The sequence below is a fragment of the Haliotis asinina genome, chromosome 9, assembly GCF_037392515.1.
Source record: "Haliotis asinina isolate JCU_RB_2024 chromosome 9, JCU_Hal_asi_v2, whole genome shotgun sequence".
Taxonomy (NCBI): domain Eukaryota; kingdom Metazoa; phylum Mollusca; class Gastropoda; order Lepetellida; family Haliotidae; genus Haliotis; species Haliotis asinina.
The window spans coordinates 29206462-29232109 of record NC_090288.1 but is presented as its reverse complement, the minus strand read 5'-3'; the positions used below and the strand labels follow the sequence as shown (position 1 = coordinate 29232109).

The following is a 25648-nucleotide window of genomic DNA, read 5'->3' as shown; positions in this document are numbered from 1 at the left end:
CTTCTCTATCATCATTATACACAAAGATAAAATTCATCATGATTATCAAATGCACACATAAAAAGGACCTTGAGGTTGTTACAGACATCAAAAGAATACACTCTGGAGATGAACATGCAGTGTTGGGAAATTAGATAAATTTTAGGCAGAACTGATAGTCTCTAATTTCATTTGGAACTGAACACGTAAGTGAATTTGAATATTTTTATTATAGAAGGTAATATGATAATGATGTTCCCTGATTGAGGCAAAAATAACATATTTTATTTTTCGACTTTTATCAGCATTTCCATCAAGTCTTTTCTGTTCACATTTGTCATGTTGGTGGTCAATTTTTTAATGACATCATTTCAAATAAAAAATTGTGAAATGCCTATGTGGAAATTCCTAAGTCCCCATCAAAATCCATGGAGTAGTTGCTATGATCTGCCGTCATTATGGTGAAACGGAAATAGTTGTCACAATACTGTTTGTTGAAGTGTAGTGACGCGGCATCAAAATCAGATGAGCGTCAATCCTAATTGATGCCATCTGATCTTTCTGAACAACCGATGTAAGATGTAATATGTGGTGACGAGTGGTCCTGTGCGTAGTGCTCAGGTCACAAATCAGTTGAAGTTAAGCACCGTCGAGCTTGGACAGTCCTTGGATGGGTGGCCATATTTGGCAGTTTGATTCCTGAGAAATTCTACGCCATCGATCCTGCCCCACAACAGAGCACATGTGGTCTCACCTTAGGCAAGTGAGTTTGTTCAAAATTGCCTCTGTTCACCCGAAAATGGGTGCCCGGTGAGATAAAGTCATGTGACTAGAACCTTCTAACGCCTAACAGGCAGCTTGGGTTATCTGGGGTAATAATAATGATGTTCAGTGTATTATGCGCTTAGAGCATGTCCCTTAGTGATATGGATGAGGTGCCATATAAGTACCCTTATTATTATGTAAAGATGAAGGAAAACCAAGTTCAATGGAAAGTCAACTTCTTTAATGCAACATTTCAGTGTAGATACCAACGCTGATATCAAACACTTGCTAATGATGCTAGCATCTGTACTGGAAGTTGTTTCATAATACTGTTAGTACCTACTTGGGCTGTAACAATGCATCAAACTATCGATGGACTGCAATTGTTGACTCTCTAATAGCAATTAATTGAGGGTAAAAGCAAAAAACTATCAATGCATCGATAGTATCATCCTTGATATCTCCAGGGTATACGTCCCGATAAGTCTTCACTATACCCTGGATGCATCTACAGGTCGGCCCAATAGTTTTATTACCTCCCTTTGCTGGCTCCGCATTCTCACAGTAGCCAATCAGCTAGGCCACCGTTATAACTGAGCTTGCCAACAAAGGTAGCGCTGGCAACTGCGAAGGTTTGCCTGCAGTGCGACTCAGATTTTAGATTGACAGGTCCGAAACTTTAAAACAACATATGCAAGAACCCCTTCTCCCTCTTCCAGAGAACCTATATATAGTTTGTGTTGCCAAGTTTAACTGGTTAGATAATTTAAAAAATGAAAGTGAGTTGGGATTAATTCGCTCAATTTCCCAGCGTAGACATCTGATTGGATAAAAGGACAGCAAAGGGAGGTAATAAATTTATCGGGCAGAGTCGATTGTGGGTATAGTGGAGACTTATTGAAACGTATACCCTGGAGATATCGAGGATGCAGTAGTATGTGTACCACTAACTATCAACAGTGTAGTAATTGACTTCCGTTGATAAATGTGCAGCGCAAGATACAGGACGTTTGGGTGCAGACTAGCAGCCTCATCAAAAATTGGATGAAAAAATCCAAGACTTGTTTGTAGGAAGTGGGTTAGGTCACATGACTGTCAATCCTCTTGCACCTCACACTAGTCACAGGCAACTTGCGTTATCAGGGGCAGTAATCTGCGCCTTCAACATGAATGAGTTCGTGGAAACTGGCGCTTTATCAATAGCCATTATTATCATTGTAAAGTTGATGGATGTTTAACAAAAACAGATACTGGAATAAATCTCAACTGGTATGAAGGCCAGACTAGGACTGGTATGAAGCCCAGATAAGGACTGGTATTAGGCTCAGACAGGCTATAAATATCTCAGGCAAGGCTGGAATACCATATATACAAAATCTGCCCTGATAATTTTAGGTTTCTCTAGTCTTGTGTAGTGAGGAACCATGCTTGTAGGTTTCACATTATTTAGTTCCCTCGAGGACTTTCTCTTATATCGAGCTGGCAGTAATACAACAAATTCTGTTTATCGCATTTGCTCACTCACACACTCATTCAGTCACTTTAAGCTAAAACAAGCAAAGGAAATCTGCATACTGACCCAAATATAACATCATCACACTACCACAATACTACTGTTATACCACTGTTGTACTGGAAGCCTATGGACTTCCAATGTCAGATAAACCCTTAAATGTCACCATTATCACAATTTCAACTAATCATATTAGCCATGTGTTAGTGGCAGTGTGTCCTTCAATATACATAACATAGGTAGATGTAAATGGATGTCCCAGTCATATCAAATCTTGGCACACAGTAACTGTAACCATGGTAACACAGTATAATTGTGCTTATGCTGCAATGAAATTTCACTATTCATCCCAGAATAAACATTGTGATCAAAATTCAGAGTCTACAGCTCGTTTCAGGCAAAGTGGTCAATGTTATTAACTATAATGTGGAGTGTGTAGTCCTTCCAAATTGTCACAGACAACAGTTTGTTCAGTTTGACCTGAGCTACTCTACACATGCATGACCCATGTTTAAATGGCACAAATGGCCGGCCAAGTTAACTTCAATAAATAGCGGAGCAGATAATGTTATTGTTGCATTCTAGGGAAACATGCATACATGGATTTGTTACAGAACATGTTCCAGAAAACAATTCTTCTGAAAAACCAACCATTTCATGTTTTAATTGAATTGATTTTACAGTCATAAGCTATTAAGTTTGGTTTGACAATGTTACAACGTAAAGTCAGTTACTTTCAGAATTCAATTCACTGCTGCTGCTTGCTGTCTAAAAAACCAAACAGGAACTATTAAACCATCTGTAGCTGTTTGTTTAAAGAAACAAATTCTCGACACTGAGATGTCAAATGGCAACTTGTTCAGACATGTTTGCAATCACCTGACAAAGGTGCACCCCTTCACAATAATAGACCCTACCAGTTATGACATGGTCATGAAGTGCCTTGGTATTCACTTGATCGGGTCAAGCTGAACAACCTGTAGTGGTCTAGTGGTAGTTTCTGACATTTCAGACAGCTGAAACGGATTGTCTTTGGTTTCGAGCATAGGCTCCATAATATACTGCAACGAACAAAATGCTACATAAACCCTGTTTAAGACATCATAAAATATATAATCAAAGTATTACATGGTGTACATGTTAACAAAATATAGAATATATGGTCACAAGGAACCATTTAACCTAGCTTCATGTAAATGACAAGCTTCACTTTATAAATCAGATAAAAAAGAGAGTGTAAAACAGGTATGATGACAAACCCAATGAGGCAGATCATCCCTATTGTCAACCCTGGATTGTTCCAGTCAAGAACGTTAGGATACATAACGTGACTGTGATCGGGAATCCAGTAAAACAGACTGAAGAAAACATACACCAGGCCGTATGTTATGGGATAGATCACGTGAAGCAATCGGATTGGAATTGCTGACACGACATGTTCAATGACCACGATAACAGAGTTCAACATATGAAGCTGAACGTTGTCCACTGACCCTGCATCCATTCCACTCATCTGTGGAAATAGGACTGCAAAAAATATAATCGTAACCATGATAGCACAGCTTGATACAACATTAAACAGAATCCAGACGATTTTCAGATACCATGGTAACCCAAAAAGACGAAAATCTATATCTCCAACACCATCTGGGATGGACTCATAACCTGATGAGGACACCATCCAGGGGTCAGTGCTGGCTTCCGAGAACATGTTCTGATGACCTTGAGATGGTGGCCTTCTAACGAACTTGGTGTCTTCATACCGGATGCAGATGTAGTGGATAAGTGCTGCTATGAAGTGTGTAGTCATGTACAGCGCTAGAACAGTGTATGTCCAGTTGGTGAGGAAGGCTGCAAACGACAGACCATTTAAGCCCACACCGCTTTGGTTGATGCAGAGGTAGATGAGCCATACGTCCACGTATACCGCCAACACGAAGCGGTACAGAAGAAACAGGATTGGGGGAATACGCCACTGGAATAAAGAAATTGGACAGTTTTCAGCATCAAAGCATTACAGCATTAAACACAGCATCTAGCTGACAATAAAGCATGTTTTTATTGTGCCTAATCCACTCTGAGTTGTGTTCATCTGGCAACTTTATTACCCTGATCAATGTTAATTCCAGTGGCTTTCTCAAATCCATGGGGCATTGGCAAATCTGGCAGTAATAACAATAATAATAGTCAACTTATATTAGTGCCATTCCAGGATGAATATCTTGCTCAAACCGCTAAGAAGGAAAATTAATGTTCAGGCAAATGCTTGGCAGAAGAAGTGAGTCTTAAGAGATGTCCAGAAAGAAGAGTAGGTAAGAGAAGTATGAAGTTCAAGAGGGACACTGTTCCACTAATAGGCTGCTACATGGGAAAAGGCCTGTGGTTCATAATTGCACAGTTTGACATAAGGCACAGTGAATAGCTGTTGAGATTTTGAGCGAAGCAATCTGGGTGGAATGTAGTGCTGGAGGAGGTCACAGAGATAAGATGGAGCAATATAAGAATGACACTATTATGCTAGACAGAGAAGTTTACAATTGATCCTCGGTTGATCAGGAAGCCAGTGAAGTTCTTTGAGGATCGGAGTGATTTGGGGAAGAGTGAAACAAGACTGGCTGCTTTGTTCTGGATTGATTGCAGTCTTTTGATGAAATTGGTGGAGAACCGGCTAGGAGGCTGTTGCAATAATCCATCCTTGAAATTATTAGTTAAAGGGTCAGTGTTTTCGTAGCATCCTTTGTCAGGCATGATCCGAGACAACTGGATCACTTTTTGTTCAAGTCAAGGTTTGAGTCTATAACTATGCTAAGGTCCTTAATTCACACTGATGGATATAGGAACTGACGCATCTCCAACTTTGATGGAATCAAGCGGACATTTGATAGTCTATTAGTAGGGCCTATAAGCACAGACTCAGTCTCCTCATCACTGAGGTGAAGTTTGTTCTGATTCATCCATGACTAGATATCTTGACAACTACTAGAGGTTTGTTTGGCTGATTCAAGGGCAACAGAGGGGCTTGGTTTGAATGAATTCAGAACCTGTACATCATTAGCAGACATATTGTGTGGCAGTTTGTGTGTCTCAGTAATACCACGGAGGGGCTTGATACACTGGGTAAACAGCATCCGTCAATATGGATGTATAGGTGACGTCTGTCCGAAAGGTTCAGAATTCACTTTGCCATCTCAAGCCATTTACTATTGGGTGAGCAGAGACATCCCAGGTAGTCACTAGTCTGTCTCACAGTCACTGAACCCTGCTTAGTCTCTGAATAAATATAATTCTGATAGCAACAAATAAAGGAGACCCAGTAAGATGGGAAATTCCTTGAACTAGACAGAATCTAGACTTGCTTCATTTTGGGCCTTAACGCTGCAGGGAGGGCTGAGAAAGAGAAGTAGGGAAAATATTAACCTCTAATGTCCATGATTGGCACAAGTGCACTCTATTAAAGTGTTTAATGATAACACAATCACAACCACAGCTGAACAGGACCATGGACTGTACATACCCAGTGCCTGGGAATTTAGATCATTACTGGCTTCTACCTGCATCAGCTAATCATTTGTATAAACTCTTCCCTTGTGTGTACTCTTCCCTCATGTAAACAATATACCCACTGTCTGTACATCTTGTCCTCACATTCTTCGTATTCATTCATTGTACATACATTGTACAATACTGGCTTCTTGTACAAATTTGTATATATACTCATGGATGTATCTTGTTTGTATCATTTCATCTGACAAACTTCACGAGGGGGCAAGGTGAAGCCCAGAAACATTGTGACGTACAAATTACAATAAACAAGAAAGCTGCATACATGGCAAAAGCAATTTCAAAAGTTCTTACATGCCACATGAAAAAACGTCCTTTGTAAACATCGCCAAATCCAAAGTTCTTCAAACGGAATTCCTCCCGTAAGGACAGACAGCATCTCCGTGGGCAACTCATCCTGCAGGACACTGAAATGTCAGGCCAGACATGTTTATCACCAAATCCAAATATAATATCAATAAATACATCCTGTTGGATAACATTTTATCTGATTCTGAAAATCAAAGCAATAACGTTCTATCACTTAACCATGCTTACCTGGATAAAGTAAAGTACCTCTCATTTAAACTCCTATTAAAGGGTGTTTGTTGCAGGTGTACCAGTACTCAGGTAGTAATAGAGTGCTACCTGCCAAATGTACCAGATGTTGTTTGGACAATGGGTCAGTTTATCTACACTGTATGTCATGCTCTTTGGATCAAAGCTTCCTCATTTTCTGCACAATGAATTAAATTACAATTTGTAACATTGTGAAAATAATGGTTCACAGCAGTTAACCAAAAAAAAGGCCATCACAATTCACTGTTGCCAGGTCACAGTGAAAGGCTGATACGGGTGAAGGTTCATATGCTGTTGTTTAAAACCACACTCTTGACATATTCCAGCTATATGGCAGCACTAAAAAATCAAGTAGGACAAGACAATCCAGTGATCAACAGCATGTGAGCATCAATCTACACAACTGGGATACAATGACATTTGTAAACCAAGTCAGCAAGCTTAAACAATCGATCCTATTAGTAACCTCTCACTACAATGGTGGATATAGGAACCTCTATGTAAGGTTTTATTATTTTTATATATGCACCAATATACAAGCTTACATAAATGTTTTATATAAGCACAAATATACAAGGTTACATAAAGGGTTGATATGAGGACTGATACACAACAGGAAGAGCAAGGGAGGGCATGAAAAATGGCTACACTGCTCTCCTCACCACTGTTTACCTGATACAAGGAAACTATTCAGACTGCTGGAGTTTACTGATGCCTACAAGTCTCAGCACTGATAATACCACTGAATGACCAAGAGTGATCAGTAGCAGATTTATATACCTTCCCCTATCAAAGATGGGTGTGTGCATAGTATCTAATATAAATAGTAGTTACGGTGTTTCAACACTGATAAAGCCAGCGAGGAGGAGGAAGACAAGATGATGTAGCCTTGCCTACTGTTGATAGAATTACTTGTGGGAGAGTGGGAGTGATATAGTACAGATAGTTTATCTACAATATCATGAGCATGACAAGTTAGTAACAACCAACGTAAGTTGCATAATACATGGCTACCTTATTTCACCCACTCTCAAGAGAATGTTGCAACAGGATGACAGATTAAAGAGAGAGTTCACATGACTTGTGCTAGATAGGATAACAATAGATTAATTGTATAGTTCATCAATAAAACAGCTGTTACTGACTGGTAGGTGATAAATGAATGGTACTGATGTCTACTAAATGTAGTCATATTAATTAAAATGATGAAAAAACAGTTAAAATATTTAACTACAGCCCTGTTTCGACTCCAGCCCTGTTTTTCTAATCACAATCCAAATTCCAATCTAAGAATTTAGCAACTGCTAATTTCCAGCTATGATAGCTGATAAGCAAATAGGAAACTGCCAAGAGCATAAGGAGCAAATTACTGAAGCGGTAATCTCTCTAAAAGAGAGGCTTCAAAGATCCCTTCCAATGAAATTAGTCCTGCAAACGGGCCTTTTAAAACACTATTCGGCGATACAATACATGTTGACCTGTACACGACAGACCTAATATTCTGATGTTAGCTTTCACCACCTACTGGGTAGGCTACAGATAGTTGGGTACCTCACTCAGTCATCAAAATCCAACACTGACACAGCGAAATTTTGCAATTAATCTATAACATAAAAGTACAACCATGACATGATAACGCGCTCACAGAACTGGGGAACATTATTGTTAAGCTAAAGTATCTTACCCTGTTTTCGTTATTCTCTAGACTTCTTATCGCTAAACAAAACAGCACATGACCAGCCGATAAACAACACCCTTTGAAGTTTACACTGAAGGGGTATGGGTCAGGAGGTCAAGGTTCAAAAACTATTTTCTTCTATGATACGTTCAACAGATAAAATTTCATCGTTAATATTGCATTTGGGTGTCTACGCAGTCGTGAATTGCAATGCCATTTGCAAAATATGTCAGTCTTACAAACATCTCGCGGCGTCGATAAACGCGAGACTTCAAGAAACAATATGGCGGCTCCTTAGCGACGGGGCACGCGAAGTGACAAAATGAATGGGACTTTGGTGATATGCTTGATGAATAAGACAGCGGCACAAAAGATACTATGAATGATCTTTGAACTTGATTACAACTGGCACAATGAAATGGGGAAAGGGAAACAGCAAATTGACCCGTGTCATACATTTGTTCCAAAGATCAGTGAGGCCAGCAAGAAACTCGCACTGCGAAGGCTAGAGAACTTGGATACTAAAGGCATACCGCATTTTATGCTAGAAACAAGAAGCAAAGTCAAGTTGCATGAACCACTTGAGCCCATTCCTCCAATATCACCAAATTACAGCTGTCCAACTGTCAAAGAAGGATGGGTTAAAGGCTTGGACAAATCAAAAGTAAACGATTGTGCTGTAAGCCTGGAGACTGACGGAATCATTTCTCGAACAGCCATGAGCAAAAATGCAGTACTTCCGCCCAGAAGGGTGGACTTGGATGAAAATATCTTCACTTTTCGGCCAAAAGTCAGTTCAGCTAGCGTAAGAATAGCTGAAAGTCTCGGTTCTGATTTCATGTCAAGGCAGCAACAGCACTTGGATCGCCAAAAAAGACTTGTAAGTTATTGTCTTTATGTTAGATCATGTTGTAATTTGTTTATGGTTCATGACTTTATTAACAATCTAACAACATACTTTTTCTAACAGTGAAAAGAAAATATTCAGTAGAACATTCTGAAATATTGTCAAACTGGTTTAAAAACATAATTGTGATAAATTGCCTTTTGGTTTTCATGGTCCATCACAGATTTCAATATTTCCTAAATGCACAACTATTCAACTTTAATTGTTGTTTCATGGAATTATAAAGGATTTTATGCTTCATTTTCAGAATTTTACCACTGCCATAAATATTGTAATAAATACAACATTTAATGTTTGAATCTGTCAAAATCAAAACAGTCCGTCTGTGGTTGGTAACATTAACAAGATGGATGACAGTTTGATTCCATTCACACCATAAATCATGGTACTAATCATCATCACTGAATGGTCTTCTTTATCACCACCCACACATCAGGGCTTGATTTATTCTTGCCTTTTTAAGAATTAAGATCTTGCAATAGTGCCACCTAAAAATTCAAATTATATCATGTATGTAACTTCATATTTATACCAACTTGCATCCAGTACATGTTGATATTTTGCTGATTAAAAAACACAGACTTCATCAAGATGATTCATCACTTGATTCAGTGATTGCTATGAAATTGTTATGAAATTGTATAATGTAAGATACAAGTTACAACTGTCTCATCAGACACAGAATAATGATGTCCTACATCACTAAAATGAAAACTTAAGCAATTATAGTTATACATGTACATTGTAAATTGAGCAGTAGGTGCACCTTGCCTTTATCTGGTGCAACAATATAATTACCTAAGGATCCACTAAGTGATTATTGCCTTTATCATCATCTTCACCAATCCGTTAGGATACTGTGATTGAAAAATTGTTTTACATCTGTCTTGGCAGCAACAGTTAAAGGTCACATGCAACCAAAAAATCAAACATAATTAAAACACATTTATCACTTATTCATGACATATAATATACATTGCTGCTTTTAAAAAAACAAATAAACAAAATTATAAGCGTACAATCGCGATTCAAAAGTGCAATATTTTGTACTTGGGCATTACTTCCCCCGAAACGAAGCCCTCGGGAGACCGAACCCAGTCATAGCGGGTGGATATGCACTCAAGTGTAACGACGGCTTCCGATTGGCTGTTCCATTTGCTGACATGCTGAGGGTTCATTGTGTGTACAGAAAGATGATCTGTTTGATGGGCATTTTAGAAGTATAGCCAGTCACAAGAAAGTAAGATTCTTTGTGGATAACAACTTCTTTTTGTGTACTTGATGCGTCGTTTCAGTATGGATTCATATTCTGTTGTCAAGCAAAATCATATACACCAAAAGAAGTCGATATCCATGACGAATGTATATAGAGATGTTAGGTTTTGAAAATACATGTTCTCTGAATTTGCGCTCGATCCAATAAAAATCATGTCAGTAGAGATGGTAAACTACTGCGCGGCTCCAGCCATCTGTCATTCGTCCAAGTACAAAACAGGACTGGAATCTGGAGTTTGCACAAGTTTCCGTCACATCCAGTCATCCGAATAAAATGAATGTAGTTTGTTTGCAACCCACAGACATAAAAACATGTCATGTGTATCACACGTGCCTAATTACATAATGTGGCAGACACGGGACTCGGGTGCACGAGTCATAAATCAACTTATTTTCTTTATGTCGTATAGTCTGATAGGTGTTAAGTTCAAATTGCACGTTGTCAATGATTGAAGCTGTGTATTGCATGTTGTCTTTAGCAGACAGGCAGACAGACATATAGGTGTGAATAAACGAGACAATGAGTTTTCTCTGTGACAGAGACTGCTTGCCACAGTCAACAAGTTGTTTTACGTAACGAGTAGATTATGTACTTGTTTGTGTACACAACCGAGATTAGACTATTGCTCACGACATCATGCTCCGGGCAGGCATACTGTTTCAAGCTCCGCGAACCTATTCACTGCGCATGCGTTATGGACGCAGCGCAGCACAGCTGTTGAAACCAGTTTTCCCCCCAGCGCTGGGGGGAATTTAGTGAAACGTTTGAACTCTGATTTCGCGGGCTTTTTTTCATCGCGTTTTTTTTCAACTTTACAGGTTGAATTGGCATTTTTTATGATTTGTTTCGGTAAGTGTACACCGAAAGGTACCAGAATCTGCAAAGTTGTATTTTACGTTGCATGTGACCTTTAAGTTGTTCTAAATATGCATGAAAAATTATAAACATGATAAAAGCATAGACCAATAATCATAATAATGAAATAACATCTTCAGTGATAACATTGTCACCAATACAAAAAGTTCTGTTGAATCTGGCTTTACAACTGCTTTCTTATACAGGCAGGAGTGCTCTATACAAGAGGCTTTCATTGAATGCCTGGGTATAAGGCTTACGGCATTGCTAATCACTGTTCAATTTACAGGCCCTAATCCCCTTGTTGTGTGCAAGTGTGAAACATTGCTTGACAGCCAGCATTAAGCAGCTTCCATAGGTCTGGAATATGGTTGACCGACAGAAGATTGAAGGTTACTGTGCTTGTATCCTGCAACCAGACAACACTGTCATATTGGATTCCAGACCGATTGTCAGATACACCTTTTACACAGCGACTAAACCCCAGAATAATACATTCTTGGCAGGCATATAGATGCCCTATGTTGATTACAAACAAGGCCACCGATTACTTCGCTGAGACAAAATCTTTTGGTTTGGACCAAAGAGCATCTTTGTAACTTGATATGGTTAGTTAAACTCATCAAGGTTATTGGTTATCTTTTTGTAAAAGCCCTCACTTCATGATTATGGTGTGAACATGTTAATCCCTGATTACACAAGGTAGGTGAAATAAAAATACTGGGGCTTAAAAAAAAAATTTAAAAGCCACTTGCCGCAGGGACTCTAAGAAAGTAACTTGTCCTTACTAATGTTTCATTTGAGCAGATATGAAACAAAATCAAAGTTTATTTACATTTTGAAACCTTAAGCAGAAAGTATCTAGTAGCCCATGGACAAGTACGAAACCATTATTTGATTGCCCAGAATGAACACTGACTTGTCCTGGGCATCATACAATGGGATTTTTGAAGCCCTGAATACATTTATTGATATTTATATTGATATGGCATTGTTTGCATTTAGTGGGTCTTTCAGTTTTAACAGGGAACAATATGATTGTCATGAATCAACACAAGTCATCCTAATAATTTTATAATATGTGCTATATAAGGATGTATATAATTCACCATCACACTGTTTAAGTTGCTTTTTGCAGCCCGAAAAATATTTAATGTGTCTCCTGTATAGGTCCTTGCTGAGAGCTTTATGTAAATTAAGAATATTTCTCTTCATGATTTTAATATAGGTAACATATGTAGAAACAAAAATGAATGTATATAAGTCTCTCTGTTTGCAGTGTGATCTCAACATTATGATGGAGGACAAGTTCCTGTCCTGTTTATTTGTAAAAAGTATCATGACCTAAGATGATAACATTCCCCAAGCCTATGCAATGTTAATCACTATTCCGTGAAACGCTTGTTTAACGTAGGGAGGGAGGGAGGGAGGGACAGATAATTGACTTTGACCTCCTGTAAGAAAAGCCAAATGTTGGTAAGTGTTCAATATGGATGAAAAAACTATTGATGTTCATATCTTGCAAGTTTGTCCAGAAAACTGAATCATTTGCAGATACACATTTTATCAGATAATTATCCAAAATAGTCACTTATCCAGGGTAATTAGTTTTCTAGGACATTGAATATCGTTCAAAATGTCCGGATTCAAATATAATACTGATGTACTATGTAGAGGAATCTCTCCTATACTCGGACTGTTTTGGAATTAAAAGCTTAATAATGATATAAACATAAGCACCCAGACACCTCAGGTTACACTTTATCAAACTTGATGAAAATCATGGTTATGCCTCAGTATTATTTGTGTCTATGAATATCACTGTATAATGTCCAAGCCTCCTTATCATACTCAGTCTTTTGTCAATAAGGCTTATGATAAAGTCTTTACCACCATGATCTCCAGAACTGATTTCATCCCTATTTAATGACAGTCACAACTTTCAACAGTCTCGTGCGAGTGACTGCCGCCTGCATAGTGAACCAGGAATGTCCCATTTGTCAGTGATAACTCTGTCTCCTCACCGATATACTCTACTTAGACTGAGAGCTACAAATACCCCTCATCATTGTCTCCAAGCATTTCATAGTACTTTCCAAAGGAAAGACATTGAGGGGTGGTTGAGTCTTTGTCAAAGCACGCCCCACTGGTTTCAATTCATATTTCGATGAATACAGAACTAAATATGGATATTTGCTTGCATATATTTCAACAGGATATGTTTCTAGTAACAGTCAATCCTGGTTAGACCAGTTCATTATAAGTAGTCGAGAGAGAGTGTGTGTGGAAAAATATTTGTTGATTTTATGGGGGGTAAAGGTAGGCTAACATCATTTATGAACTCATATTCAGTGCATTTCTCTCCTGCACATATTTTCATTTTCGTGCTGGTTTCAGTGTCAGATACCTTAGATAGAGCTGAAATTTTCATTCCACAATCATGGTGGAGAACTAGTAGGACTCAATGAGCGTTGATCCAGATTGTTCAGATATTAGCTTAGTAATCATTGCTGTGCTATCAAAAGTGTATTATTGTACAATAACAGTGACTCTTTGTATGTACATAAATGGTGGTTCTTAGGTGTTTCAGAAGGAGTCAGTCAGAGGGAATCAGATGTGGGTCACAACACATGACTGTCAATAAACAAGTGTCGTATAAAGTAGCAGATGTCAGACTGTTTTGATTCTTTTCACGCATGCAGTGAATCTAAGGGTCTCATTAGAACTTTTAGAAGTAATTTTACTTGTCTTGGTTTTTTCAAAGCTGAAATATGCAAAATGGAATTACTGTGTATCTGTGGTCGTTTTGCAAAAATCCCTTTCAGCACTGCATAATGAAGCACATTTGACACATGTAGTCTTACCTTAGGCAAGTGAATTTTTTCATGAATTGTCTCTGTTCACCCATCAGTGAATGGGTACCTGGTGGGATAAGTCATATGACTGTTAACCTTCTAGAGCATCACAGGCAGCTTGTTTTATCCATGGTAATAATTTATCAGTGCCAGGAAACAGGCACTTTACAAATAGCTTTATCATTGTTATTATTGTTGTAACGTTTTAAGACAGTGTAACATTTCTTTACTTATCAGCTTAGCAAGAAATACTTCTTAATAATGTTTCAACCTATGCAGTTACATGGCAGTGATGATATTTGTAATTGTAATTCCTTGATATTAAACAGAAAATATTCATGAACAGATATTCATATTTTTTACCCAATAATGCCTGATATGTATCATATTCACTTCATACTGTATTCATGTGTATTCATTGTAGTCCAAATAGACCAATAGGTCATAGGAAAATGCAAACAATTGCAAAGATTATTGTTGCACAGTGGAATTGTTAAACAAATTTTGTAAGTGCTAAATATGAAAAAAAGAAATGTGCTCAACTAAATGGTAACCAAACAATGATATTGCCACTCCGACCACCAAACTAAAATATGACACCTTTTTCCACTCCGTCCACCAAACTAAATATTGACACCTTTTATGACTGTCCACCAAACTAAGTTGACTAGATAAGTTATCTGAATTTACACAAATGTTTCGAACTATAAACAATGCCCGAATATGGCAACTATTTGTCTTAATTCACAACAGTGCAGACCCACATTCTACTTTTCGACCCTACATCTTGCCGTCCAAAGCGCATATACACGACCCTGCACATGCAAAAAACTCAAAATGCACGAGACATGACGGTTGCGTTTTTATGCGATGTTCATGTTTCTTGAAAAGGTGTGTTTTGGCTATTGTTTTTCACATATCAAAATCATGAACTAATGTAACTGGCATTCTCTTCAGAACAATTATTAAATATTAATTGCTTTTGTCAAGAATGTGAGAAGGATATAAAAATATGACAAACATTTGAGTAGGTTAATTAATTTCAGTGCATCAGTGTATCAAAAAACTGTGATTAAATACAGTTGTGAAGTATTGTGCATTAGACTAATCATCGATTCTGTTCTCATCTGAACAAGCTGCTGTTCTGTGATGCCCTAGGGGTATTGTCTGTGTCCCGGGAAACAGCTGTCTTTTCAGCTTGGTGGTCGCTTGGTGTTTATGTACAATAAATTTTAGTAATATTAGTTTCATATATCATGGGTATAAATATAATATAGTCGTCATGCTCAGTTTACTCTTTGTCCACCCAGTGTATGATCAGTGATATCCAGCTGTAAAACAGTATGGCAATACACCATGTTCTCAACTTTCTGCATTACCTAGGATGTCCTTCGTGTTGCATGTGCACAAAATATGATGGTGTTTAGTTACTTTTTATGCTCCAGAGTCTGTGAAACTGGAGTACACTTTGTATTTAACATCAAAGTGAATGTTGATAAAAACTGTTGTGATTTACATGACAGCTGATAAGGCTCTTTGATTTGCTGCCACAGTTTAAATACCAGTAATATACATTAGTCATGTATTGTTCAGATTTGATGGCTAAATAATACATATTTTCCACTGTTACTAAATACTATATAGGTTCACTGCTGTGGTGTTGGTCAAAGATTGGCTCACTGGTGGGTGGATGAGTAAGTATTTTAGGCTGCTTTGGGCAATTTTCCAGCTGTATGTATCATGGCAGGGTACACTAGAAATAGGACTACAAATTTTGAACCATCAAAGGGAATCCACCCAGCCTAAGCCTTATGAGCAAGTGCTTTAACCACGAGGTTCTCCTTCAGACTCTTTGTCCTGTAGAGTAGGAACCTACAGCATGATTTTAATAAACATAATGATAATGTCATGATAGTTACTGAGACAAACAATGTTTTTCAAGTCTATCCTGATTAACTGAAAGGAAGAAAAGCATCTGTAATATATGTATATAGACTGATATTTTTTATCTTTACTTCAAAACATCATTTCTATCTATCTTTTTAGCCTAACACTGTGCATAGCATTCTGTATTTCAATCATTCAGTTCTGCTTTCAAGAGACTACGCAGATACTAACTCAGAAGGACCACCAATTTTAGTGTGTTATAACTATTTCAACTAAAATTTAAAGCTAGTGGCTGGATTTAAAAAAGTTAAGAGAATGTTCATTATGCCGTAATATAAATAGATGAGGGAAAAGGAGAAAAACATTCCACTTGTTGTTAGAGTGGAAATCTCACCAAATTTTTTGGAAAATTTGTCTTATTTTCTGTTTGGGCAGAAAATGTAGAATTGAGTCAAACCTACTGTGTTATATGTTTTCAAGTACGTTAGCACACATAACAAATGTTATCAACCCACATTAACACTTGCAACGAAAATATGATAACATACTTAAAAAATGTTTAGCAGATTTTTTTCTCCATTTTGTTCATGACGGTAAATATTCTGATCAGTAGTCATGGTAGTGGATAAGTCAGTGTATGTATTGTATATTTCAGATCGAGCAGGCAACACTACATCATCGTATAGAGAATGATCACCTGTCTTCCTTAAACCGCAGTCGCAAACTTAAGGAGAAAGTGTTGAAAGAAGTAAGTTGTAGAGTGTACATCCTTATAATATTATCCAGCAACATTTTCATATGTCTCTTCTGTTATGTCTAAATATACCCAGGACCGGTGCACTAAACCAACCTGTCAATTGTCAGAATGATGTCACAATCTTCAACGTAGAGTTACAATATATATGTACCTACAAACCATAAGCATGAGATACAATATGTACATAAACATACATTTGTAGTTAAATTTCTAATTTTAAAAAAGTACAATATTAGACACTTGTTTTTTTTTGGTTGAATATCCTTTAGAAGAAATCCATTCCCTCATTTGATGATGGATGGAACCTTGATCCATGTCAGTGAGTCTGTTTTTGCCTTTTGAAATATTCCTGCAATATTACACCAGAAATGGGCCTCACACATTTTGCCCATGTGGGGAAGTGAACCCAGTTCTTTGGCATGATGAGTAAATGCTTTAACCACAAGGCTACCCCGCCTCCTCTCAGTGTCAGTGTTCATCCTCCGTTCACGTTAACACATACTGACTCTGGTCTGAATAGTCACCCCTTCACTGGTGTTGTTGCAGAGTGGGGATGCCAACAACAATGCTGTATCCCCAGAGGAGCCTGACAGCCAGCTAGACAGCACACACTCTGACTCCGAAGTTGGGGACGCACAGACAGACACCATGTGTCCTGCTCAGTCATTCCCCAAGACGCATGTCAGCACGACAGGGCTGCAGAGGCTGCTAGATGGTAAGACATGCGATTAAATATACATATCAATGCATCAGTTGTCATGGTAATGGCCAAATGAAGTTGATGCTTTTGGACCCATGAAGGTCCGGGTTAGAATCAGCCTTCAGTAACCCATGCTTGCCATAAAAGGCGACTAACAGGATCGGGTGGTCCGGTTTGCTGACTAGGTTGACATATGTCATCAGTTCCCACAGATCGATGCTCATGATGGTGATCACTTGATTGTCTGTTCCAGACTCAATCATTTACAGACCATCGCCACATAGTTGGAATATTGCTGAATGCAGCATAAAACTAAACTCACTCATTGCTGCTGTTGGCGGTATAACATCCTGAATTTTAGGTCGGGGTGGGTCACTGGGTGATAGCACGTCATCATACCCTGGTAGTGTCAGACATACCTGAGAGAAATGAGAGACCAAGATACTGTGAGTATCACTAAATGTGTATGTAGGTCAGGTCACTTGGAAATTTCTAGACTGAAATATTTCGGAGTAAGTTCAGGAGTAAATGCAGGCTGTAGAATCATGTTTGTTCCAGCTGTTGTTGAACTTTGAGTAATTTTAGCACTTTTGTCAATATCTCAGCAACAAATGCATATGTAGAGGAAGAGGATTATTTCTATCATTGAATTTGTTGAAAGAGTAAGGAATTTATATAAGCAAGTGTATTGTTGTTTATCAAAAGAGAAATATGCATAATTATTGTGTATCATCACACGAAAAGTTACTGGTGCATTGTCTGATAATATCAAACTGGTTTGTCTGGTCAGTTGTTTACAGGCTGCCAGTGATATTGCAAGAATATAACAGACCATGGTATTAAACAGAAAACAGAAGAGCATGATTTATACATTTCCTTGTCAAGAGGAAAACTCGGTTCAAATTCAGAACAAACCCCATTTTGGTTTTGCTCGGTAACTCATGGCATAACTGAAATATTGTTCCAAGAGTAGATAAACTCCCACACTCACAGTTATCACACATGTGTACTGACTTATAGACCCCTAAACCAGCAGCGTTCAGGATATGGTGATGAAGCTGAAATATTGTTCCAAGAGGCCTTTAACTGCTGCACTTACTGTTATCTCACGGGTGTACTGACTTATAGGCTCCTACATCAGAACCGTTCAGGAAATGGTGATGAAGCTGAAATATTGTTCCAAGAGGCATTTAACTCCCACACTTACTGTTATCTCACGGGTGTACTAACTTACAGGGCCCTACACCAATAGCGCTCAGGATATGGTTATGAAGCGTCATCAGGCTCGTTACCACTCACACCCTACCTTCGGAAAACAGCGGCTTCTCATCGACTCAGGGGACAATGAAGTAAAAGGAGGTAGTTCCTTCACTTTATTACGCTTCTTCTTTCCGCTTATTTCACAGGTCTGACTTTACTGAATATGGGGCAGTGCTTGAGCGTCTTCTTCAAAGGTGTCTCTAGCTAGTTTGTTAGATAGTCTTACGAAGAAGACTCAAATGTGTCATTTAGTAGTCCGAGTTATGTTGTTGTCTCCAGATGACTCTGATGTCTCCAGCAGTCTATCACGCAGCAAGACCATGCCATCACTGGGACGGCCCAAACTCACTCGGAGGCTGACAGGGATGGCGGATGGGGAGAGGTTACGCCAAGCCAAGGAGATTGTAGAGAAAGCAATTAAGGTAATGTAGGTTTGGACAGTTAAGGTCAGTTGATCTGAATGAATTTGAATGATTTGTTGAATTACTTGCAAACAGACAATGTCTTGGTGCATTTTGTTTCATAAGACAAAGGTAAAACACAAAAGCTGTGAAAATTACAGTGTATTATTGATATAAACTACCCCGAAGAAGATGGAGAACAAGCATTTATTTCATAGTACTATTGTTAACCTGTCATGCCATGATGGCATTTATTTGATAAGTTAGGTTGTTCTTTGAATTATTTTGAGGAGCTTTGTTATAATGTATTTTTTCAATTTCACATTTCACAATTGCCTCATACACAGTTCCACACCTCAGCAGATAAGACACCTATGAAGATCAGTGTTAGAACTGGTCTCCGACAACCCATGCTTGTCATAAGAGGCCTCTACATGATCAGATTGTCAAGCTCGCTGACATGGATGACACATGTCCCTGTTGTGTATCCAGTGTTGATCACTGGATTGTCAGGTCCAGACTTGATTATTTACACACTTCTGAAATCACCTGGATTATTGCAGATTGTGGCGTTTAAGAGCAAACATACAAACAAACAAAGGACATGCAGGCATATCTGTCTCTGAGCACTTGGTTTCACTGGTTTACAAACAAGAGTATTGTCCCTTGGCTCATGCAAGAAATTAACTGACATCCATATTTGCTCTTACATCATTGATCAAAGAAACTTTTCGTCAGCAATATTTCAGTTATTTCAGGAAATATGAAGACACTTCCTCACTGCACTAATCTTTGAGATATTGTTGAAATTTTTTTGAGTGGCATGTGTAGAAGCTTGAGAATCAGATAAGGACAAACTTTATGGATGAATGTCTATATCATAGGCGATGCAACGTTTTGATACAGATTCTTGTATTTTGTATTATTGTCAAAGTTTTTTACCTTATATTATACAAAGATGTCCTCTATGTCATTTTCCAACATGATGTGATTATTTTGCAAATTGGACACAACTATATGAAAATGTTACCATGTTATCTGTAGCCTATGGCCATGTTGTTTCAGTACCGTAAGGTGTTCACCATCCAGGGCGGCTACTCTGTCATCAGACAGAGTCTGCGGCGCAGGGGCTGGGTGGAGAAGTTCTACCGGATACCAGGGCCAGGGACAAAGGCTAAAAAGTCGAAACAGAAGAGAACATCTGATGACGATGATGATAGTGATGATGACGATGATGATGGCGGCGGTGCCACTGATGGCAATGACAATACTGATGGCAATGATGATGATGATGATAATGATGATGACAATGATGACGATGATGATGGTGGTTAGTAAATGTTTGTTAAAACTCTGAGAATATACGGTAGAACGACATATTTAGCCTCAGTGAGGGTACTGGCTAGAATTGTTTTTCAACAATCCATGCTTGACGTTAGAGGTGACAAACAGGGCCATGTGGTCAGGTTTGCTGACTAGGATGAACCCATTAAGATCCTGGTTTGAATCGATCTCCAGTAAACCATGCTTGTTGTAAGAGGCAACTAATGGGATCAGGTGGACTGGCTTGCTGACTTGGTTGACACGTGTCATTGTATCCTGAGTAAATCAATGCTCAGTCTGTTGATCACTGGATTGTCTGGTCCAGAGTATTTACTGACCACTGCTATATTGTTGGAATATTGCTGAGTGTGGCATAAAACTAAACTCACTGACTTTGATGATACATGTCATCTCATCCCAGGTGTTTAGATCGATACTCCATCATGGTCCAGTAGTGGCTATTTCAGCTATAATCTTAGTAATGTTGGTCCAAGACACATAGACCAAATGTTGAGAGCCTATGTTGAGAGCCTACAGTTTAATCTCCATTGCTAGAGCTTGATGAGAACCAGTCCCATGTTATTGTATCCCAAATGCTGTCTATCACTGGGTTATCTCATCCGGACTTAATTGCCTGCAGACCACAGCCATATGGCTAGAATATTGTTGAATGTGTTAAAGAACAAACACCACACATATACTGTTTAACATGCATAGAATTATATGTATGAGTTTCAAGATATTATGAACCATGAAGTTTATATTTTCAATCAGGACAGGATTGTTGTGGCCTGTTTAGTGATAAATTTTAGAAATGTTCACCCCAAATATAAATACTTGGTCTGGATAAAATAATCTGTTAATAAAGAATCACGACTCTTTGAATTAATTAACTTGTACATCCTCTTTATCATTGTTTTTTTCAGAGTTTGGAATTATTGTTGAAGTTTTTTTGGCAAGAATATTGTATGTTAATGATGATGATTGTTCCACAAGAATAAAGAAATATGTTATAATTAGTGCATGAATTTATTACTTCAGGTGACCATCCGAAGATACCACCATGGGAGGAGGAAGATGGCTTGTATGGCATCATGGTGAGTAGGTCACCATGACCTGACGTTGTCCTGTGGGTTAGAATGGGATTGGTCAGTCATTCTTAATGACATGGTTGATTGCATATCATCATGACCTCACGGAGTGGTGTGTTGCTTGCAATATGAACCACTGGTTTGTCAGACTAAGATTTGATTGTTATAAACCATTGTTCAGGAACTGGAATATTACTGACTGTGATGATGTAGGATCAGATGAATGAAGGCACTCAAACTCCCTCAAAATGCTACTGCGATTTTCTGAGATTTTCCAAAATATTGCACATATCTATGTGAATTTTGACAGTTTCTCAAAGACAATGTGTGTTGGTAGCCTTAACCCATTTAACCTATTTACATGCTTCAGAGTTACACACAAAATACCTATATACCTGGACTACCTGTTGCCAGACTTCCATGTTGTGGAAGCCATAGTGCCTTACTGGGTTAGATCACTGACTCTGTGTGGGGTCAAATCCCGACTTGGGCTCAACCTCCAAGAGCTCTGGAATGTGTACTTTTCTGAGTGTAACTCTAAATATGGCACTGTCATCACTGTGGTATATATTCGGTGATGAAAGCTGTTTAGGTAATGTGTTCCCAAGGATGAGTCAGCAGTCTTTCTGGCATACAGACATGCCTATTTGTGACATTATTCAATGCTTTCTCATGTTAACTCTGTGGTTTGCAGTCAAGAATGGTTCGCAATGTGAACCCGTCCTTCATCTGGGTCTTGAAGAGAGATGTGATAGACTACCGCTTCCTGACAAAGGAGCAGATGGTCAACCATTACTGCAAGGCTGGATCATTCACCACCAAGGTAAGCCTCCAGGGGCAATCATTACTGCAAGGCTGGATCATTCACCACCAAGGTAAGCCTCCAGGGGCAATCATTACTGCAAGGCTGGATCATTCACCACTAAGGTAAGCCTCCAGGGGCAACCATTACTGCAAGGCTGGATCATTCACCACCAAGGTAAGCCTCCAGGGGCAATCATTACTGCAAGGTTGGCAGTGTTTCCATTTACCGGTAATTACTCGTATTTTACCGATAAAATATACCCTGTATCAGTAATCGCAAACGAGTTCAGTTCAGTACAGTGGTAAAAATCATATGCAGTTAGTTGCATATGCTACTAGAGTAATGGTGGTAGTTATATGTTGAAAAAGCACTGAGCAATAAAAACATCTGACGTTTTGGTCTCGTCAGATCCCTCTGATCTGTGCTATATACAGAAGTCCCCAAAGTAACCTTGACATGCCGATGTTCCATGATTCTGATTGCCTGAGAAAGCAATTCGCAACAACTTCTGTCTACTCAGTCTAGCAGAAAGATACGAGTGGTTACGACTGGCTTTCAAAGTACATGTCAAACGGCAACTTGAAAAGATACAACACTGTCATCTTTTTTTGTAGGGGACAAGCTCATTCGCTGAAATGTAAGGCTCACGAAAGTGAGGAAGCAACTGATGACATTAATAATAACAGTGATTGCAGAAAAGATTCAACCTATTGCAGTGATAAGAAAAGAGTCTACCGGTTTGATGATAACTGGCCTCACGAGTTTCGCTGGTTACTAAAACGGAAACGCTTTTTGCATGTAGCATGTTCAGAGAAAGTTTATTTAAAAACATATGCTACTAAATCATAATAGACAAATGATTAAAACTGGTATCTTAAATCAAGTGAATCATTTTGTCATGGATTAATTTTGCCTTCACAGGCTTCATGACTGTATGTCTGTTGTAGGTTGGTTTGTGTGTCAACATGAAGAATGTACCATGGTTTGAAAATGCAGACCCTGATATGTTCTTTCCCCGATGCTATCGTCTCAGCCAAGAGGAGGACAAGGCAGCATTCATAGGTAGGTATTTGGTTGTATGAATAAAAACAGGGTTATGATGCTGAAGAAGTAGCTATAGGTACTGGGTTACAATTTTATAGGTATAAGCAATGGGTTATAATGCTGTAGGTGTAAGTACTGGGTTGCAATGCTGAAGCTAGGTACTGGGTTACAATGCTGTAGGTATAAGCATGGGGTTATAGTGCTGTAGGTGTAAGCACTGGGTTATAGTGCTGTAGGTATATGTACTGGGTTATGGTGCTGTAGGTATAAGTACTGCTGTAGGTATAAGTACTGGGTTATGGTGCTGTAGGTATAAGTACTGGGTTATGGTGCTGTAGGTATAAGTACTGGGTTGCAATGCTGAAGCTAGGTATTGGGTTACAATGCCGTAGGTATAAGCATGGGGTTATAGTGCTGTAGGTATACGCACGAGATTAAAGTGCTCTAGGCATAAGCAATGGGTTATAGTGCTGTAGGTATAAGCACTGGGTTTTAGTGCTGCAGGTATAAGTACTGTTTTATAGGTACTATCTTGTAATGCTGTAGTAATAGGTACTGTCTTGTAATGCTGTAGTAATAGGTACTGTCCTGTAATGCTGTAGTAATAGGTACTGTCTTGTAATGCTGTAGTAATAGGTACTATCTTGTAATGCTGTAGTAATAGGTACTATCTTGTAATGCTGTAGTAATAGGTACTATCTTGTAATGCTGTAGTAATAGGTACTATCTTGTTATGCTGTAGGAACAGGTACTGGCTTGTAATGCCATAGGAATAGGTACCTTTCATATTCATGATTCGCCAGTCTGTCAGTTAATCTTAATAAGGAGACAGCTGAAAGCATTTACATTGACTCAGAGTTACCATCATGACTCAAGTCATATGTTCCTCCTGTCTTAGATGACTACCGGCTGACAGCGTGTATGAACATCATCAAGATCGTGGTCAGTCAGAACATGGACGGTGGCCTACAATCCACAGACACGGGGGAGGACGCACCCACCTCTCCTACATGTACTAACCCAGAGTGTACCCGATCTGTAGCCAACTCCACCTCCAGCAACAAGTGTGTTCACACACAGAAAGTGGAGGGGTTCAAACAGACAGAGAAGGACAAAGAAGCACCTAAAGATTCTTCAGAGTCATCAAAACGTAAGATAGTTTAGAGTAACATCATAAACTGCTTTGTACATATGAGCTACTGCAACAAGCAGCATCTTGAAGGGCAGGGTGGAACAGGAGTCACACAGTTGAAGGGTTATTTTACCTGGACTTTACCTGATAAAGGTAGTGCTATAATAACGATCGGAATGTGATCAGTCTCTGGTTTACAATCTAAGTAAGCTTATGCTCAGCATTATATGTTACACTACTATACTAACAAACCAGTATTGCTGTTGTTTACACCCTGGCTGTCCCCTTACATCTCTGTGTCTCCTTGTAGCCCCATCAGTCACCCCCAGAGGGAAGAAGCCCAAGAAGAAGGTGCAGGTGCCCTTGCGAGTTCTGGAACAGGCTATGTATAGATGTGAGCAGTTCCTGGCCTCCAAGGACCATGATGATATCGATGTCCAGCATGATGTGAGTTTACTCTCTTCCTTTGTTAACAGTGAATTATGATCAATCTAATCCAAAGTCTTTCAGACGTTTGTCCTTTCCCGTAGGAAACCCACATGTTTAATAAGGAAACTTCAGTTTGGGTTTGGCTTTGAAATTTATGTTAGCATGTATAATGACTTAATATGAATTAACACTACCATGTCTTTGTATTACTGCCATGTCTTAATAATTAGTCAAGAAATGTTGAAAATATTCAAATATCCATTTTTTTAAGAAAGGACTTCTCATGGACTGAGTTTTAATTGCTGCCCTGAAAAAAACAGTTGATTTTGATGGTTGCAACAGAAGGTCACAGAATAAGTGTGTCATATCATAGAATGAGATGTTGGGTACTAGAGTGGCCATCCATCTGAAGACCCAGGTTCCATTCCACACATGGGAACAATGTGTGAAGCCCATTTTAGGTGTTACCCACCATGATATTGCTGGAATATTGCTATAGGTGGTATTAAACCTTGCTCTCTCACTAGAATGTGATGTATGGTTTCTTATTTCTAATTCGGGTTTAGCTTTGACAGAGAAATCTAGACATTTGCTTCTGACAGTTATTATATCCCTGAACAATATTTTCTGTATTGTGTTCCATGTTCTTGCAGCCCATGACTCTGACAGAAAGCCAATGGGATCAGCTGATTCAGCACTACTACCACCTGGCACAGTGAGTGATTGACACATGTTAATTGCATATCAGCTCAACAGTGCTTGCTTATTCTCCAACACAATGCCACTGATCAATGCTCAAACAGTCAACCACTGGATTGACTGGCCCTATCTTTATTATTCGCGAGGAACAAAGATAATATGACCTTTTCTGT

The 25648-nt window shown here is 38.8% G+C and overlaps 2 protein-coding genes across 2 annotated transcripts in view; one reads left to right on the top strand and one right to left on the bottom strand.

Moving 5' to 3' along the window:
- Positions 1-2917: 2917 nt before the first annotated feature.
- On the bottom strand, positions 2918-8128 carry LOC137296325 (protein rolling stone-like). Its single transcript, XM_067828096.1, has 3 exons — positions 8061-8128; positions 6113-6225; positions 2918-4232 (listed from the first exon to the last, which is right to left on the bottom strand). Exons 2-3 carry the CDS (start codon positions 6212-6214, stop codon positions 3435-3437), a joined length of 900 nt encoding a protein of 299 aa, XP_067684197.1. The 5' UTR covers positions 6215-6225; positions 8061-8128; the 3' UTR covers positions 2918-3434.
- A 308-nt stretch (positions 8129-8436) lies between these two features.
- LOC137296324 (uncharacterized) overlaps positions 8437-25648 on the top strand; it is a 35113-nt gene continuing 17901 nt past the window's right edge. The window contains exons 1-12 of the mRNA XM_067828095.1: positions 8437-8934; positions 16490-16582; positions 17138-17306; positions 18528-18650; positions 18831-18973; positions 20018-20282; positions 21317-21372; positions 22061-22189; positions 23119-23233; positions 24114-24365; positions 24658-24794; positions 25430-25491. Coding sequence (XP_067684196.1) covers positions 8437-8934; positions 16490-16582; positions 17138-17306; positions 18528-18650; positions 18831-18973; positions 20018-20282; positions 21317-21372; positions 22061-22189; positions 23119-23233; positions 24114-24365; positions 24658-24794; positions 25430-25491 — 2042 coding nt within the window. The remainder of the gene's footprint in view (positions 8935-16489; positions 16583-17137; positions 17307-18527; positions 18651-18830; positions 18974-20017; positions 20283-21316; positions 21373-22060; positions 22190-23118; positions 23234-24113; positions 24366-24657; positions 24795-25429; positions 25492-25648) is intronic.